This window comes from Larus michahellis, chromosome 10 (assembly GCF_964199755.1).
Source record: "Larus michahellis chromosome 10, bLarMic1.1, whole genome shotgun sequence".
NCBI lineage: Eukaryota > Metazoa > Chordata > Aves > Charadriiformes > Laridae > Larus > Larus michahellis.
This window is the reverse complement of record NC_133905.1, coordinates 21,135,567-21,155,732: the sequence shown is the minus strand read 5'-3', so window position 1 is coordinate 21,155,732 and position 20,166 is coordinate 21,135,567. Positions and strand designations below refer to the sequence as shown.

At 39.0% G+C, this 20,166-nt stretch overlaps 1 protein-coding gene across 5 annotated transcripts in view; it reads right to left on the bottom strand.

Moving 5' to 3' along the window:
• Positions 1-20,166, bottom strand: part of SLC6A11 (solute carrier family 6 member 11) — a 136,462-nt gene that overhangs the window by 63,968 nt on the left and 52,328 nt on the right. For all 5 annotated transcript variants that reach the window (XM_074602539.1, XM_074602540.1, XM_074602542.1 and 2 more), the window contains one exon: positions 15,477-15,609. In XM_074602539.1, the coding sequence (XP_074458640.1) occupies positions 15,477-15,609 (133 nt within the window). The remainder of the gene's footprint in view (positions 1-15,476; positions 15,610-20,166) is intronic.

Here is a 20,166-nt window from a genome sequence, read left to right as displayed (position 1 = left end):
AAAGAATAATGTTAATGTAGTGGTTTTGTTAACTTTCAAGTGCACAAAGAGGAAGAGCTGCCGTGTGGTTGCGGGCAGGGAGAGGAGGACTGGTAGGGAGGAAGCAAACTTCAGCATCTCGGCCAAGCTCATTACTGCAAGCAAAAGTGTTTATGCAGAGCTCCCATCAAGTAGGGAATTTGCAGAGCCACAAATATCTCAAAATCAAAGACTGCTATTTAATCAAGTAAAAGTCAACTTTAAAAAATCAATCAGGAAGAATTTTAAATATAAATTAGGACTAATTAATCAACTGAGGGATTCTTTCCATTTTGAAAAGGTCTTTAAAGAGTTCAAGCTTTTATAAATCAAAGCTGTTCCTTTTTAGAACCTTCCAGGATCTTCAGACCTCTGAATGCCATCTAGTTTGCCTGTATACACAACAAGCCAGATACTGATGTTAGTTCATATATGCACAGAAACCTGAATTTTGCTTAAAAAACATTTAATATGGGATGACTATTCCTGATATAGGACAGTTCTATTTTGGTGAAAATAATTTACAGCGTGTCAGAATTATCCCATACTAGCACTTGTACTTCCAGTTTAGTTACTGCGTTTACACAGGCAGAGATGGGGGACTGATAAGGTGCTAAATGAATTTGATTTCTCAGCTACTCTAGCCGTGCCTTCCAGCTCTCATTGAAGGTACCACAGTAGGTTCTGACATATTCTAAAAATGTTTAATGTGTAAAGCAGATAAAGATGCAAAGGTCAGAACAGGAGATGATTTTCCTGTCACACAAAAATTTGTAAGATCTTAAATCTGCACTGGAATGAACTCAAAGGTTTTGGCCAAATTTTCCACCCATCCAGAGGGCAGTAAAGGTTTGTTGCCCTCTGACTGCTTGCTAGAGAACACGAAACTGAGTTTTCCAGATGAGTGTTGTCCTCATTTACTTATTAGTTGCTCTGATGAATGACTAGTTTCAGTGAATCAACATTTTCCAGTGAACCAGAGCTTTACCAGAACATTCCTTATCATCTCCAGCTTAGACTGCTCATTTGTTCTGCTTGAATTTCCTCACTGGTCTTTACAAAAAACTCAAACAAAAAAACCCCAAAACACACACCCTGAACAACCACCACCACTAAGGAAAAAAAAATGACTGCATGCACTCTGGAAAGTGGGTACAATGCTATTACAGAAAGCATTAGTAGGTAAGGTTTCCTAGCTAGGACGCCTCCTTCAGGTAGACACAAAAGTACCCAGAGTACCCAGCCCCCTGAGCTAGTGTATTGGGGCCAGTTCTCTTTAATATCTTTATCAATGATCTGGACGAGGGGTTTGAGCACACCCTCAGTAAGTCTGCAGATGACACCGAGTTAGGTGGGAATGTCAACCTGCCTGAGGGTAGAAAGGATTTGCAGAGGGATCTGGACAGGCTGGATCTGGATTGGCTGAGGCCAATGGTATGAGGTTCAACAAGGCCAAGTGCTGGGTCCTGCACTTGGGTCACAACAACCCCATGCAGCGCTACAAGCTTGGGGAAGCGTGGCGGGAGAAGTGCCCAGCAGAAAGGACCTGGGGGTGTTGGGCGACAGCCGGCTGAATATGAGCCAGCAGTGTGCCCAGGTGGTCAAGAAGGCCAACAGCATCCTGGCCCGTATCAGGAACAGTGTGGTGAGTAGGACTAGGGCATGATTGTCCCTCTGTACTCAGCATTGGTGAGGCCCCACCTCAAGTGCTGTGTCCAGTTTTGGGCCCCTCGCTACAAGAAAGACACTGAGATTCTGAAGTCCAGAGAAGGGCAATGGAGCTGGTGAAGGGTCCCAAGCAGAAGTTCTCCAAGGAGCGGCTGAGGGAACTGGGGTTGTTCAGCCTGGAGAAAAGGAGGCTGAGGGGAGACCTTCTCGCTCTCTACAACTACCTGAAGGATGTTGTAGAGAGGTGGGGCTCAGTCTCTTCTCCAAAGTAACATGTGATAGGACAAGAGGAAACTGCCTCAAGTTGTGCAAGGGGAGGTTTAGACTGGATATTAGAAAAAATTTTTACACTGCAAGGGTTATTAAGCATTGGAACAGGCTGCCCAGGGAAATGGTTGAGGCACCATCCCTGGAGGTATTTAAAAGACGGGCAGACGTGGTGCTTAGAGATAGGGTTTAGTGAGGGTCTTTGTCAGAGTTAGGCTGATGGTTGGACTAGATGATCTGAAAGGTGTCTTCCAACCTAGGCGATTCTATGATTCTACGGAAAAGGCAAAAGGTGCCAGTCGGCAAAGGTCAATATAGCAATCGGAGTATACTATCTGCACAAAGGCCTTAACTGGGAAGGAGGTAAGAAAAGAATCAGGCACTGTAGTCAGCATCTGTGAACTCATAAAACAAATGCATGACTACATCAGAAATTTTTAAAAATTGCAAATATTAAAACCATGAAAGATCAATGCAATAAGAATTAGGAATTTCCCCAGAACTTCGCACCAAAACTAGTCACACGAGTCTTTTTTTGATATGTAGTCTATCAATCTTCCAAGCACTCAAGCAGATATGTTAGTGGCCATCTCTAAATGATTTATCAGCCAATTCTGCACACTGTTTTCTGAGAGTACCACAGCAGTATTTACTGTTGGGCAGTAAATGCTGGGAAAACAGTGATTTGTAGACAAGGAGGCAAAAAAGGCATCCCTATAGCACACTCGTATCTCTTCTTTCTATTGATAATTTTTGTAATCAAGAAACCATCTCGTGTATTGGACTAGATGACCTGTAAAGGTCCCTTCCAACAGAAACCATTCTTTGATTCTACTGGGAGGTTTGTTCCGGACATTTATAGGATAATAAAGAGCTTATCATTTATTATTGAAAAAGGTGTGTGCTTGTCTACCCACAGGATGACAGACCATTTTCTATCATCCACTGAGGAATTTAGGCCCTTATCACCATGGTGACAGCCGAGAGATGTATTCACCATAAAGCATTTGCAATAGTACTTGTGTATTACGTATAATAATTATAACAGAAATATAATAAATAGCCTTACCACCTAAATTAACAAGGGTCCTTATCCCCCAGACCCTAATCCTCCATATTTCCATTCCTTATGGCTACTACATCTATTATAATGCAGTTAGTCACATCTTTATTTTACCCAAAGGCTTATTGCACTGTAACTTCCCTACTAAACAGCCTCTAAATTGAGCCCCTAAATCACCTTGAGGCTGACTTGTAGGACTCCGATCTGACACAGTGTGCTACAACTTAACTGTATTTTTGAGCCAAGTTTCAGTCTGAGAAGAAGAGGTGGTACAATGCATAGGAAAAATGAGAGGAATCACGCAGTAAAGACATTGGGCTGGAAGACAGCGTGACTTAAAATGTTACTACCACAGATTTATTTTTCTATCTTAGGCAAATGCTTTGATTTCTCTGCTCCCCCTTCATCCTTCAGTTCAACAGAGATCTCTGTCTTGTGCGTGGATATAAAGGCAAGCTCCTTGGGGAACAGAGGCATCTCACTGTCTTCATCCAAGGCCCGGTACACTGAGATTCTAACCTCAGTAAGGCACTCCAGGAACAAGTGACATACAAACTAAACCACAAAAATACTGACCTCAACTACAGTTACTTATCTCATATAGCAATGAAGACATTTTATACGCACAGCAAGTAACAAAAAAGTTTTTATTACAGTTAATTCTTTGTGTCAGACAGTTATAGCACTGCCTTACGCTTCCTACACATGACACAATCAAGCTTATACTGGGTTTTTTGAGGTTTTTCTTTTTTAACCACAGAAATTTTTCCATTGCCCAGCAGCAGGAGTGAATAGCAGGTGCATTGCAGCCAACTCACTTCTCAGGGATGTGTTAGTTACCAACATAGCAGCAGCAGCTGCCTCAAGCTGCCTTTGTTGCTCATGTAGCAATTTATTTCATTAAGCTTTCCCATTCTTAAGACTGAGTTTGGATTCAATCCATGTTAGTTGACACCGGGGTGGTATACAGAATTAAAGTTTGCAAATCTCCCAAGAACAGCCTTGTAAACAAAACTTCTACCACAAAGACATCTTCACGTTGTACATAAAGCCAAAAATCTGGCCTATACTGACTGCAAAAACTAAAGCGACAGACTCCCCACTGGCAGGAATTTGATATAACACTAACCTTTGCATATAGTGCCAGGGGGATGGATACCTATAAACTACTTTGTAAATTCCTAAGAATGAGCCAATCTTGAAGATATGGGTTAGCACTAGCTTAGGACAAACCACCTGTGTGAGAACAGGGGAATATATCTATTCTACTTCAGCTGAAGAAACATGAAAGCGAAGCATCACTAAAAGAGTCAGTGCTATAAACAGTACCAAATCTCTTGTTTCTGTATTCGAGTTGAGGGACTAAGGAAATACCTTGTATGCTCTTGCTGACTGAAAGATGTAAGTCATATTCCAAATATATAAACTAAGATCCAACAAAAGCAGTATCTATAGGGATTTCTGTACATACATAGAGAGACTAGGACATGTGCAACCACACAAACATTTTTAAAAAACACAGCTTCATAAAACCTCAACAGTTACAAATCACAGGTACAAGCACTGTGTCATGTACTTGAAGGAATAACGTTTTTGGGTGGAGGATAAGACAACTAGTAAAGAAGGGCAAGTTCTATGAAAGGAAAAGTCATATAGGAACAAATGACTGAAACTATTGCATTTCTAAAGTCTTTTTTATTGGGTCAGTGTATTTATTTTTGATAATGAGTAAAAGTGCTTGGTAACCTCAATGGAACAAATAAACCTGTATACAGTACCTTAGCCAATCAATACATTTCTCCTATGGAGTAGAGATGCCTCAATGTTAATCTGAGCCTTCTGGCTTTACCTCTAATTTTTCAGCAAATTTCATTGCACTACCACTGCAAATATCACAGCCCGCTTTCTGCCCTCTGCCTCTCCCGTCCCCATGCTGCTTTTTCATACATTAGGGTTGGCAGATCTGCCCAAAACCTCTCACATCTGCATGTGCCCTGAGCTGTCCCTCAGTGCACTGAAACGCACTTTTGACTTGCTTGGGCTACAGACCAGCGCTTGGATCCAGTCTAAGTGAGTATTCAGATAAAAGTAGATCCCTAGTGTTAAGGTACAGCTGGGAAGATATGAAATCATGAAGATATGATTCTGATTTAAGTTTACTATTTCATATTTTTCCCAGCTGCCAAACAGAAGTTTGGTAAAAACACTCAGAGAGGCACGAAAATCTCCTTTTTTAACAAATCTGAGGTGTCCTTAAATGCTCAGTGCACAGGAGAGTGAAAAAAAAATATCACAGTAGCTGTTTTAAAACCTCACACAGAGGAGGCGGATAGCAGGAACTCTGCATGCATCTCATGAATGTTCTACTTTCCCCTTTTGAATACAGAGATCAGTCTTGGACAGAGTGCTAAAGCCTCGCCATGAAGGGCTATTCTTTGCTATTACTTTAGGCTAAAACAAAAGACACTTCAGGAGATACAATCATTGCTGCCTAGTTCCTTTCCCTGGGTTCCTACAATGGGCCACAGTTCTTTCTTTTTTTTTTTTTTTTCTTCTTCCACACATCTTTCTCTTATTTTTTTTTTCTTCTGTCCTTTTACTTTTTCTTTCTGCCTCATTGAATCCATTAAGGCCTTTATATAGCCTGCTATTGAGAAATAAATTTTCTTGGGGACTAGTGACTGAGTCTTAACTGCTGGCAAGCAAGGCTTAACTCCTGATGGGAGGGCACAGAAACCGATGGGTAAAAGGTATGAAAAGTCCACCTCTGAATTCGGGGTCTTTGAGCATACCAGATACCTTGCAGTGCCTTGCTGGTAATCAGCTCAAGAAAAAGGAACATCCTAACCCTAGCAGTTTTTCCACCTCCTTCATGCACTAGTCAAGATACACTGAGTTATCTTTCTGCTCGTATTTTCAACCAGATCAATACACTCTTCTAAATTATTTTCCTTGGTTTAGGTCCATATGCCAGTCCTTTTTGCACAATTGTGAATTAGAAGGCTCTCTGACGTGAACAGAGAAGCGCTGCTATGAAAGAGATGTAAAATTGGGTCCTCTCTCAATTAATACAGTCAGAAATATAAGCACTGTTCAGGTCTGCTAATGGTGTGATAAACTACTCGAAGACACTAAAGCTAGATTCAAATGGGGTGCACTGCAGTTTACTCCCGAATGAGAACAGACCTGCAATGCAAGCTGAACACTCTGCCACTCTGGGGTGATAAACTAGGTCTTATACAGGTCCACAGCGCAAGAGAAGCAAGGGGGCTACAGAGGGGCCAAGCAGAGACCTGTCTGAGGGCAGAGAAAGAAAAGGAACACCAGGCCCTGCCTGGCATAAGAAGAGAGTCCTGCATCCAAAGAGGCCGGCTTCAGCAGGTGTTCGCAGGCTGGCAGAGAAGCTGCTGGCCCTCCCTGCCTTTCTCGTGGTGGGAAGCTCTGTGGGGTCAGTCTTTTGCCACGGGGGTACATTCTAACAGTGACAGCTTTGGCAAATATGCAAAATCTAAGGCTTGGAATGAAGGGGAAAAGCCTTCAAATCTTGAAGTTCTGAGTAGCTGCTACATAAAATTGAAAACATCTCAACTATCAGGTTGGCGGGGGCCTGTGAAAAATAATTTACAATTAGCGTGCCCTCTATTGTCTCCAGCCTGATTAATGAAGTTATCTGGGGGGATGAACAGTGAAACATCCATAAATCATCCTACGTGGAGGAGGGAGCACGACTATAAAAAGGGAGGTAAGAGGGAAATGGGGTTCAATAGTGAGAGATGACATTACACTCCGCCAGCCAGAGCCTGACAGCTTATATTTTGTATTTTGAAATGTTCACACAAATTCTGGGGTTTTCCCCAACAGAAAAATGAAAAATAAAATGTAACCAATAGTTAAGTGCAGTTGCAGACTTTTTTTTTTCCAGTAATGCATAGGGAGGAGTTTGATTTGTTGGAATAAACTCTCAACAGCTCAGATGTCTATTTTGTATTGAAGCGCTCTGGCCTATGAGAACTGCAGCCTGGGACAGGAGGTCTTCGGAAGCACTACAGAGTGAAAAAAACAGGGCTCTACACCTTCAGTTAAACCTTGCTAAAATGGCGATGCTAATTATGTATATTTTAGTCCGTTTCATTGGCCATCTTTTTTTATTCATTATAAATGATCTTAGTTTTCAGCGATTGTTTCCTGCTCATCAGATTCACAGATTAACAATAATGTCAAAAGTAGTTACCAAGCCCTTTTTCTCTTATTGTTAATAGGTCTATGTCAGGAAGCCCCAGACAAACAGGCTATACCTTACTGTTTTCTCTTTTCTCTGCTCTTTTAACACATAGAATTAATACAGACTAACATAAAATTTCATGACAATTTACACTTAAATGGCCCTTCACTGTGTTCAGCTCAGCAAATCTAATGGATCAGTGAAACTAATTAAGAAGTAAGGAACAGTCCAGCATTAGGAAGGGCAACAACCATGCAGTTATTAAATGAAATTCACAAAGTCCAGCTTAAGACCTTCATATTGATCACCGCTATAAAATGCACTTAGCAACCTTCACAATACTCTTCACAGAATCATAGAATGGTTTGGGTTGGAAAGGACCTTAACGATCATCCAGTGCCACCCCCTGCCCTGGGCAGGGACACCTCCCACCAGCCCAGGTCGCTCCAAGCCCCTTCCAACCTGGCCTTGAACCCCTCCAGGGATGGGGCAGCCACAGCTTCTCTGGGCAACCTGGGCCAGGGCCTCACCACAGAATCACAGAATCTTCAGAGTTGTAAGGGACCTCTAGAGATCATCTAGTCCAACTCATTGTAAAAAATTACTTCCTTATATGTAGTCTGAATTGCCAGCTCATGTTGAGCTTCTCATCAACCAACACCCCCAAGTCCTTCTCCTCAGGGCTGTTCTCAATCCATTCTCTGCCCAGTTTATATTTGTGATTGGGATTGATGTGACCCATGTGCAGGACCTTGCACTTGGCCTTGTTGAACTTCATGAGGTTCACAAGGGCCAACCTCTCAAGCCAGTCCAGGTCACTCTGGATGCCATCCCTTCCCTCCAGCTTGGTGTCATCTGCAAAACTGTGGAGGGTACACTGTCCATGTCACCAACAAAGATATTAAATAGCACCAGTCCCAATACTGACCCCTGAGGAACACCACTCATCACTGGTCCCCACTTGGACATCGAGCCATTGACCACAACTCTTTGGGTGTGACCATCCAGCCAATTCCTTCTCCACTGAGCGGTCCCATCCATCAAATCCATGTCTCTCCAATTTAGACATATGTTCTGACATATTTAGACATACATATAAAGCTTAAATAAAACACTCAAACCAGGAAAAAACAAGTTTGACAAACATAACATTTAGAATAAGACAGGCTCTCATCAGAACCATTAAGCAGAAAAGAACCATAGAGGACATTACAGGTTAAGACACTACGCACATACACAGGAGAAAGAAAAAACTCAATAGCATAAGAGTAAAATAACAAATTATGCTATCACTTACACGTATTCAATCCAATATCCTGCTTACTTGTGGTAGGTAAAACAGCACTGCTGTTCCTTTAAGAAATGGAAGTTCTCTGCTTTGCTAAGGTGTTTATAACTTTTCTGATGAAGTCATGGTAGAAAGTTACATTCTTGAATGAATAATGAAAGCAACAAGTAAAAAAGTTGGGACTGCCTCATACTTTTATTTTTATATACAGTAACTACATCACCAAGAAAGCCTGCAAGGTCATTTCTAACATTTTACAATGACACAGATATTTTTTTAACCAAACACTATCCTTTTTAGAGATGCAAAGGATGAGGATATCTAATGATGAATTAGGAGAGAAGTCATAAATGTTTCATGAGGAGATACTGTGTAATCATTAATCTATTATTTTAGCTTTTGACTTGCAGGACTATTTAATCAAGCATCTTAGACAACTCATGTTTATGTAGAGAGAGCAGCTATATCAGTGCTTTTTCTTCTGTAGCACTTGGACAGATGTGAGCACAGCAATACCTTTCAGCAACGCGTTCTGTGCTATTGTTAGGGGAATACCTACAGAGCGAAAGAGGGTGGCAAGCGATAAACAGAACCATTGTTTTCTAGCATGTTTTCCAGTCAAAGCTTGATGAGACATTTTAAAAGTTGATTATGATCTGAAAAAACAAGCAAATTTGTTTTAGTGCAACTTCCACAGCTTTTTACAGGGAGGGCAGCCTCTTAGTTCTGGCTCTACTCCTCTAGGTTGTTTCGCAGTCACTCGTTACCTGTGAAAGAGTTGAACCTTTCTGCATCTTCTTGTGTCAAATCAGGACAACGCTCCTGACCTTACCTTTCAGCATCACCCTCTATTTTTATTAGCCTCTGCTTCTGTTGTAGTTTTGAAGTATTTCAAGCGGAGAGACCGCATAAGGTTAACACAAAGATAAGGATGCTGCTGAACTTCAGGGAACTCAACAGAAAGAGTAGGAAAGAATCAAAAGGTTCAGAAGCCCTCAGAGAGAGAGCGCGCAATATTCAGTGATTACTGAAGCCTATCTCTGTAATACATAAATTAGTTCCAGAAAAATTTGAAGAATGGACTCTTAAGAGATTTGTCCCTCTTTCAGATGATCCTGAAACAATGTGAGAAGGATTTCTCAACACATATTGGCCAGCGGCTCTCAGAGAAGTACGAAACAGTGTGGAAGAACTATTTGGGTTTGGCTCTGGCAAAAGAATAGCAGTATAGTCTTTATGATATTAATGAGGACTTACTCAAAAAGACCCAAAAAATATGAGTCTTGGTCTTAATGGTCATACAAGCAGTGGGATATTCTAATACTAAATAATGCAAAAATCTTGAAGGTACACAAGAATGTTCTTTTAACACTTCATATCAGAAAATGCCAACCTTGTGTTGAGTCATAAAATGACAAAATCTGACCTACAGTTTTACAACAGACATGAACATTTTTGTTTGTTTGTTTACTAAATGATATTTCCTAGACCAAAAGCAATTTCCCTCCAGCTATCCAGATTTTTTTTAAATTAGTGTTACCCAGACAAATTATACCAGAAATAATTACACTTATTCGTGTTACCCAACTTTCTTTATGGAAAGGTTTCAGAGAACAAATTGGAATGCACTGTAAATCTGAATGCAGTTTACTACTTTGTAAGGAACATAAGCTTTTTCTCTTGTCTGCTTTTTGTAACCAAACAATTATTTGGTAACAAAATCTGTTGCCATAGAACACATGGCAAAGCAAAGAAAATGGTTTGGGGTACAAATTCATGTGGCAATATTATGTGTTATGAATATTCTGTGAGATGAAAGCTGTCTTTTTGGCAATGTTTATCTGTAATATCCTCTGGCAGACCTGCTGGAAGTCTTCGGCAGACTTTGCATTACTTGTTCATTAGGTCCAACTCTTTCAGTAAGACTGAAAGGGTCTTAGCTTGATTTCCCAAGAAATGTAAGAGATATTGCATATGCACAAAGGCAGTTTATGGACTTCATTACCCATCAAATACTCACTTGCCTAAACCAGACTTTGGATGCAAATCTATTAGCCATTATTATATCACTTTCCCTTTTACAAGGAGTTTCGCTTTTGTCTTTGTGGCTTGCTTTCAAACATAAGATATTGCACTTAAAAATGCAAAGCTGGGGGTATGGAAAAATATTCTAATATCCATACTTGAAAATGATAGCAAGACTTCGAGTTGCTTTTTAACCCTTTTTACCCTTCCTCACCTATGGAGTGGGCAGAAGTAGTGGTCTTTTATGCAGCACAGAGAACAGAAGCACACCATGCAATGATATTCTAAAGACATGAGCAAGTCTGATCAGTTGTCCCATGGCCGTGTGACATGTTATATCCCCATTAGCTGCAACTCCCATCTATGAATTGGCCAGTCATGCCGACTAGGAAAGAAAGACTAAAGAAGAAAAGAAAGAATCCAGCTATTAACTTAGCTTATTAATATAAGAGTATTTTCAAGTAATTTTGTGTGCATGAGTAATTGCAGGCAGTCAAACCCATGCTACGTATTAAGACAGATGATACAAAAATGTGTTTTAATCAGGAGTGGATGACCGAAATATAACAAGCTAAGCAAAAAAACCCATATAATTCAGTAAGAAAATTAAATACTGGAATGAACACTACATGTAGGAAAAAAAGTAATTAATAAATGACTCGTATCATGAGGACAATTAAGCATTGGAATAGGTTGCCCCAAGACATGTGAAATCTCTGCCCTTGGAGGTTTTTAAGAAGCAGCCAGACAAAGCACTAAGAAAACTGTTCTGAGTTCAGCATTGATCCTTTTTTCTCCAAGAGGCTACAAGAAGTAAGGAAGTTGCTGCAAGTGAGGAGTCACTATGAGCTCAGAGGAGTGATCACTATCTGAAAAATACCATACTCTCATTAAAAAAGAAGGTAAATATTAGGATTACTTCGTTCAGCAAGCAATTTAGGAAAAATAGATTAGGAACTTCTGGTGTCTCTTTCTCATAGTTTAAAGTACAAGGACACTTAGTAAAATTAATAAATGGATAGTCAAGATCCAAAAAAGAACTGGTTCCCTCATACCTGAACATTTCATGAATGTTATATGAAGACCAAAAATCGGCAAGACTCAGCAACTAGTCAGCAACTACACATTACAGAAATACTAAGAATTGTCATAATTAGCAACCATAAATATTTTGGAAAAATAAGATGCTAAACCAAGCCCTAATGATCAGAGTCTAGAATGTTTAGAAAATTAACTTTCTTCAGCTTTCTACACCATTCTTACCTCATATTTGGAAGCACTTGATGCTGGCTACTGAAAATACTCCTGCATAAGATGGCTACCATGTATTAGCAAGCTCAGCAAGTTGCAATATACACATAACATCGTGACAACATTACGTTGTCATATTTTTCTCCCTTTGCTTTTGAGTTTTTCATTCGAAGACCCTGCATTTAGTATATAAGCAAGATTTTAAATGTTTAAAATTTAACTTGGGTAAAGACTGGCCCAGGTTGCCCAGAGAGGCAGTAGACGCCCCATCCCTGGAAACAGTCAAGGTCAGGCTGGATGGGGTTCTGAGCAACCTGATCTAGCTGATCAACCCAAACTATTCTATGATTCTATGATAAATGTGAAAGCTGGCATACAAATAACTTCAGATCAAAGACTGAATAAGTAATGGCAAGAACCAGAAAAAGCACAAATACGTTTCTCCTGAAAGCCATCGGAACCACCTGAAATTATTTCGATATTACATGTCTGCTGGAATGGAAAACTAAGGGGTTTTTGTGACAGAGCGATGACATTCAAGAACAGTAATGGAAAAGTTTGAAACATCTTGTTAACAGTGCCATAAGCACTTCATTTGGAGTTAAACTTTATGTTGGATTTAATATAGTTAATATCTTAAAATATTAAATATTCATAATCTGACTAGATTTGTTCTGTGGTAGTGCTAGTTGGAAAATGATGGGTTTATTTTACGACAGCTTTTAAGGCTTGGATTTTTTTTTTTTTTCACCATGCATTAGGATGCAGAGTAAAAAGAGGAAAAGAGTAAACCAGCCTCTTGAATATTTCACAGAACACAGCTCTATGAAGACGGTAAAGTCTTTCTCTCCCCTTCTTCACTTTGTTCTTTCTGCCCCCCTGTCCTCCTTTGCTCTAGCTATCCTGTCCCACAGACACCTCCCTTTGAAAATGCTACCAGAAGTAATAACATTCTAAGAAGTTTTCTGCTTTGAATAAATGTGTTATTTTGTGGAAATTATTCAATCCAATTAAAGCATATAGCAAATTTAACAGGCTAGCCTAAGGACATTTTTAATATTATGATAAAAATATAGAAGTCAATCTGAAATGTTTCCTGGAAATGTGCATATAATAAATTCAATCGAGTGTGAAGGACTATGATTAGATGAGCTTAAATATGAACTTTTGAAATGGCAATATATCAGAAATGGAAACTGCAGCCCAGTCGTCTATATTTCAGAGCACTTCATTCCTTTGTAGCATCCACAACACCTGACTGCTATGTCTTTGTTTAGCTGGTCTGGGGAGGCAGTGAGATGGCACACATTTCCAGTGACTTTGCCTGTAATGAGTGGCAAGAATAAGAATATTATAATTCTTAAATACATCTAAAAAGTGAACTTCCGTTCATGAAAAAAAGGTTATCACTGGAAACCAATTGCAATGTCACAAATTCATCTAGGAAAAGGCTTTCCTTACTGATTACAGGAGCAGAGCAGTAAAAAGAAATAATCAACATTGGCTATGAAAGATCCTTACTGCATGTTTCTTGAGAAGCAATGGATCGTCTGCATAGGCAGACTGCTGGATACCACAGTGTCTCCTGAGGAACACAGGAATCTACCAGTCTGCCTCCTCGGGATTTTGGAAACAGAACCTATCTAATTAGCATAAATAGTCGATGAGTCTACTTCTTACAGGACCCTGATCTAATTTTTTTTTTACGCTTGAGACGTATAAAGCTGTATACTAGGTATTAATTCCATTTACTTTGTACTTCTGCTGGAAGACTGCTTGTTACTTCTGCTTAGTTGGAAAGCTTACCATCCCATTTCAAGTGGGCAAGACATGTCTCTCAGTCTGTTTCACCTAACCTCATCAGCAAGGTGGTTATCAAAATCACACTGAAATAAAATCTACTTCACCTACCAGTAAACTGAGGCGGAAAAAACAAAAAAAACCAAGTCAAACAGGTCAGTTTCACTTTAATTACTTCCAAAATGCAAGATCTATTTCTGGGGAAATGTTATAAACTGAAGGAATCTTGTGTGACGTGTATACGAAAAACAACAAAAATCTGAATGTAAACCACAGAAATAAAAAAAATATATCCTTTCTGAAATCACTAGAGCCTCTCCCTATCAGTAAATGATTTCTACCAATGCTATTTTTCTTAAGTACAGTGCAGTTCTGCACAACCTTGCATGCACGCACGCAGGTGCATTCAGAGTACATCTTTTTTCCTCCACCCTTGGGTCAGATTATACTACGGTAGAATAGATCTCCATCTTCAGACATTCTTTCTGATGGAAAAGAAGAAAATTAGTTTTGCTCAGTTTCATTTCTTCACTGCCGGCTGTAGCTCCTCAGACAACTCTAAAACACTTCTGTACCTCCCTGGAGTGCATGCTTCAAAGACATATGGACATTTATCTTGTCATTCCCTTATATCACCTTTGCTTCTCTATATTTTTCTCCTTAGTTTCCCAGCCCCGCCCCCCCTTTCCTCTAAACTATTCAAGCTGATACGTATCCCTAGACAGTCTTTCTCAGCATTTTTCCTGCAGTGACTTAATAAAAGCAGAGCTGCATAAATCTGTGTGTGCAAATTCTTAGATGAAAAACGCAGTACCAGATTGACTGACACAGTTGGCAAATACAGACAGAATTCAGCTAGTAGCTTCAGCAAAAATTTTGATAGGAAAAAGGATGTGTGTGGTTGAGAAAGCTGAAAAATTTCACTCCGACATTTTCTAAATTAAAAAACCCCTTTACTTTTCAAACATGTCATTTATAAATGTAGGCTACTAAACCAGGAAAAAATAGAAAATCCAACCACACTTTCAAACTAAGTAACAAACAATTGAAAATTAAACGCATCAAATGTTTCAATGCACCAATTTTTTCCGTTGTATTCTTTGGTTACAACATGAGAAACCAGAGATTTTTTTAGACCCCCTTTTCCCATCCAGAACTATGGCTCTTTTCCTCTACCTGTTTAATTGAGTAATTATATATTCTACTTAGAAGTACATCTGCTGCTACTCCAGGGGCAACCTCTCCCTCACCCCATGACTCACTTCGGCTGTGAAGTAGCATCTCTCTGTTGGGTGTCCATTTTAGAATGGCATTCACTCAAAAAGTTACGAGTATTAGATATTTTTCTTTTTTCCCATTATTATATCCAGCTTTACCTCTGAGTTTTTTCATTATTTCTGCTTTTGGTGTCCCATTTGCATTTGTTGTAGGTTGCTTATATTTATGAATTCTCTCTGCTTACGTGTAAATTACTTCTATGACTGAGAGTTTCAACTCCTGTCAGTTTGGGACAAAATTCAAGATTTGGATACTTCATGCACAGAAATCAACACAACCCAGTATTGATTTCAGGGTCCAAGGACTGGCCAGTAGTGTAGTACGGTAAATTAACAAAACCAAGCCAAAAAGACCCAACCCCATCTAACAGGTTTAGGGAAAAAGCAAATCATTAAAACCAAGAGGAACAAAACAATGCAAAGTATGACTGATTTTTGATTACCACGTAATTTATATACTCCCAAGTATATTTGCTTACAGCAATACAAGATGCATGTGAAATTCTACCCTTCTGATTTAAATAAATATAAATGACAACATAGGTTTGGAGCACAAGAGAGTCATAACACAGCTGATGCACAGAATTTTAACCTCACCTTTCCAGTAGACTTTGTTCCTTTCCAAATGCAAAAATAGCAGATAGTCCAAGCAGCAAGGAGGCACAGTGCAAGTTCCCAGCGAAGATTCCCAATATGTTCAATTCCATCGGATATAGCTAGCACCCTTCGTCTTCCAAGAAAAAAGAAAAAGAAAAAAGGAAAAAAAGGTAATAATATTGAAGCAAAACAGCACTACATGTAAAATACTGGGCTAAAAGCAAATCATCTTCAACCAAGGAGACTCCTGGTTACTGACTACTGAAAATGCACCATGTTAAGACATAAGAGAGAGAAGTAAAAACCAGAATATTCTCAGCGGATTTTACATCTGGTTAAAAATGAACAAATGTTTAATTTTTCCAGGTCAGTGAAAAATAAAAAAGATTTTTAAATAGCTTTTGCATAATGTAAAACTCAAAGAAAAAACCCGAAATTTCTTTGAATTAATAACTTATATAAGCCCAAAATAAAACACTTCAATAATAATTTTTTTCACTTTTACTGTTTTTTCAAAAAGGAAGTTCTAGCCTTTATTTTTACCTTGTAACACTTATTTTCATAAATTTCCTTTTCCTTTTAAAACATTTATTTCCAGAACTGTCAAACATCATGACATCCTCCAGAGGGATTTTATTTGGGAAAAGCTAACATTAAAATGTTTATTTGAAAAAAAAAAAAAAACCAACAAAAAACCCTCCTTTTTTTCTGAAAAGTGGTCAGCAAAAATATGTATTGCATTTACTAGTTCAAAATAGTGTGTTTGAAATACTAGCCACTCAGTTCTATAAATGTAAGTCCTCATGTATTTTAGAAACACCCCTCGCAGCTCACAATCCTGGGGCAAAGAATTTACTAACTTAGTAGTTAGAGAGTAATGAATTTTCACGTTTTTTAAACAAGAATTTGGGAATAGAAAAATCAAGTGAACTGCTGGTATTCACACAGGAAACCTGCAGAACCAGGCTTCAGTGCTGGCTTCCAGAACCCTGGGCTAGCGTGTTATTCACAAGGATGATTTTTTTTATATAAGAATGATTCTTTTACCTAGGAGATGCATTGTCCTTTTATGCCCTTTTATTTTTCCTTTAAATAAACACTCAGATTAAAGAAAATGTAAATTATTTACCGGCCCATAAATAAAACATGAGTACTCCTGGTTGTATGGATGAAGAGGTTAAAAGCAAGAGCAAAAATGTATTCCTATAACACTCTACGATTTCATGAATTCTCTTGAGATTTTTCAATTGTCCTTCAGCCCAGAAGAAACCCTACAGACAATTAAAAAGTCTCCGTTTCAGGAATCTCCATCTTCCAGAACAATAAAAGTATGATTTAACTGGTATGTGAAGTCAGAAGTTGATATGGATTTAAATTCCATCCATTCAACAATTTAGAAACACCTCATCATTTTTAAACAACTTAAAGCAAGCAATTAGTCATTTGTAATTACATACACAGAATAATTAATTTCAGTCATTCATGCCTTTAATCGGCTTAATCAGATCTCTATAGGGACTGATCATGGCTCATTCCATGTGTGTTTCCGTAAATACATTCGCATACCTGTATGCACACATTCACATAAAAATTTCCACCATTCAACCTTACGGAAATGATCCTGAGCAAAGTTCTCTCAGAAATCTTTATTACCTGTAATCTGCACAACTTCAGAGATCCTAGACTTACACTACCCTCCCTCCCAGAGGCATTGTAAATGAAAACAAGTGAACTGAATTTCACACGTACTCTGACATAGCTAAAAGCCCTCTAACAATAATCACTGTATTATATCATAGAATTATTTAGGCTGGAAAAGACCCTTAAGATCCAACTGTAAACCTAATACTGCCAAGTCCACCACTAAACCGTGTCCCTCGGCACCACGTCTGCCCAGCTTTTAAGTCCCTCCACCACTTCCCCGGGCAGCCTGTTCCAATGCTTGATAACCCTTTCGGTGAATAAGTTTTTCCTAATATTCAATCTAAACCTCTCCTGGCACAACCTGAGTCCGTTTCCTCTTGTCCTATCACTTGTTACCTGGCAAAAGAGACCAACGCCTGTATATATAGTTAATATGCATATGGTTATGCAGATAATGTAATTAATTACAAAAAATATATTTAGGTTGAGTATTAAGTTAAAAAAAGTCCAACCTACAATTACCCATATGAAATAATTCTTTTTGCATTTGATTCAGTCATTAGCTGAGGCAATGAATTCAGGGAGTAAAAATGTACGATCTTCTAATTCAAGGCCATGCCTAAAATAAATATAAACACTGGGGCTACCTGGGGAGGAATCTGATCTGGTTCCTTCTGCTTTCACCAGCAGCAGGTTGCAGATGAAGGGAAGTTCCTTCACCTGCATCTAGTGATGGGGTAGGAGGATGGAGACACCAACAGCTGGTGATACAGTAGGAGAAAGAGAAGATCTAATTATCAGCAGGTCTTTCAGATGGCCATCCCGATGCTGCAGAACCCAGTTAGTCTTTCGCACTCTTCAAGTGCTGCAGCTGCTGTTGCTGCAGCAGCCCTGGGGTCCAGCCATTTACAATGTAGGTGCTACAAGTTTACTGCTTAGCTAAGGCAGGACAAAATTTAACAGGTTAAAGAAAAATCACCAAAAAAAAACCCCAGAACTCTAAAGCCTGAGGTTCGTTTGTCTTATTTTCCCATGAATATACAGGTGGAAAATCTTTCCACTTAAAAAAAAAGGGGGGGAGGGGGGGGAAGAGAGAAGGTTACACAAGCTTTCTGCAACAGAAAGTGTTAAGTGCTTAAATGTAAAATTCTCGCCACCTCATCCACATTTTCTCCTCGTCCAGTAACTAGCTTTATTCTGCAAAGCTTCTGCCATCATCTAGTTAGGGAGAGAAGTGATCTTCTGCTAGCTAAGACCTGCAAAGAACCTAAAGATCTGTCATCAAAATGCGTTCAAACCTGAAGAGAGGTAGCTTTTAATGAAGGATCTATTTTAATCAAGAATGGGAAGCACATATTTTATATCTACAGTATAGAATTGAGAATAACATCACTGAGCTGTAATTATACAGAAAGGCAGATGAAATAGATACTTAAAATTCAAGTTCTTCTAAGCAATTTGACAGATTGTATCATGTGGAATTTGACTCAGGATGACATCCACCCTCTTTATAAATTCCCATTCAAAAAGCAAAAGAAGTGCTTGAATTCTTAGCTCACCTTGAATACTAGGGTGTTAGTTTCAAGTGAACCAAGACAAAAAGTGCTATAATATGATTAAACAGGGACTAGGCAATAAAAGGCCAATGAGCGTGTACTGACAACAGGTTATAGATAACCAAGTTGAAAGACATGTTAAGAGTTAACAGTCCACCACCGAAACTTGATGCCAAAGCAAAGAACAGGTATTTGCAAAGAGACCTATTTTGATTGCAGGTACTAAAAGGTTTCTTTTTAACGAAAACCATTTCCTAAATGGACTACAAAGGCTCAAACTATAAATTACTTTCATGGAAAAGAACTAGCCAATAAATATGTTGATGTTCCTCATTTGGGCACCAGTGTTTCCAGGCAAAGCCTCCCAGTCCAACAATCTTAAGCCACCAGTAAGATTTTTGCTCTGCCAGGATTAAGGAGGAACAGCTTTGACAAATGCAGCTGCTAATATTAAGGAAAGATTGTTGTAAACACTCTGACCTTTTGCAACCTTATGAAAAGAAAGCAGCACATTATCAGCCTGTTGGCACATAGCGTAATGTACAGTCAACACATCTACACAGTATATACCTGATATACCCGCAATATGGAAGGCACGTAGTTTTGGTGTGACACTATACATGCCCAATGTTTCTGCAATGACACAGAAGTGTACATTACCTATAATTTTCAGTTTATAGTTGCAAATGATTTTTACTTTTTTTTTTTTTTTGAGAAGTATCAATGACTGACTTAAAGATGCAGGTTGGAAAGAGACTGGTCCAAGTTCAGTTTGAACTTCACAATCAGATGAAGTGAGAGAAACTCAGAAGACAAGCAGGGACAGCCTAAAGAACTTTAATTGCTGTTTTGCTTACAAAGGTTCTAAATTTTACTTTCAAGTGGCACACTACATTTTCAAATTAATAGTTTGTGTGGGGGGGTTTTTTAAGATGAAAAAGAAAACTAAGAGACCATACAATCAAAAAAACTTAAACAAAATGTTTGGTTTGGGCCACAATAATAGTGAAATGGAAACTTTCTTTCATTTAGCTTTATTTTCACTGAAAAATAACAGATTTCCTTATGTTTCAATTAAAGAAATTTTTTTTCTGGGTATTTGGATGATATTTATGTATTTGTGCACCTAAACATACGTAGCATTTCTTTTCCAAAATGGGGAGGTGTGACCACAGGTACGAGGCTGCAGTAATGCAAATCAATGCTATGGAGAAATTCTGTGTGCCACAGAGCCACGTTAACACAGCACTCTGCTGGGCTAAGTATCACAGGGAGTTACTTGGCTGTAGCACATGTACCGTGGCTACACCTGTGCTGCTTTGGCACATGAACTAGCCTGTTCAGACAGCCTGGAATCTTTGCACTAAACTCTGTCGTATCATGTAGCTATGAACTTCGTGACAAAATCTGCCACAAGACAAACCCCCAGCAACAGAAATGGCTCCTGGAGGACTGGCAAATTTATTTAAGAGGTTGGCAACTTCCTCACT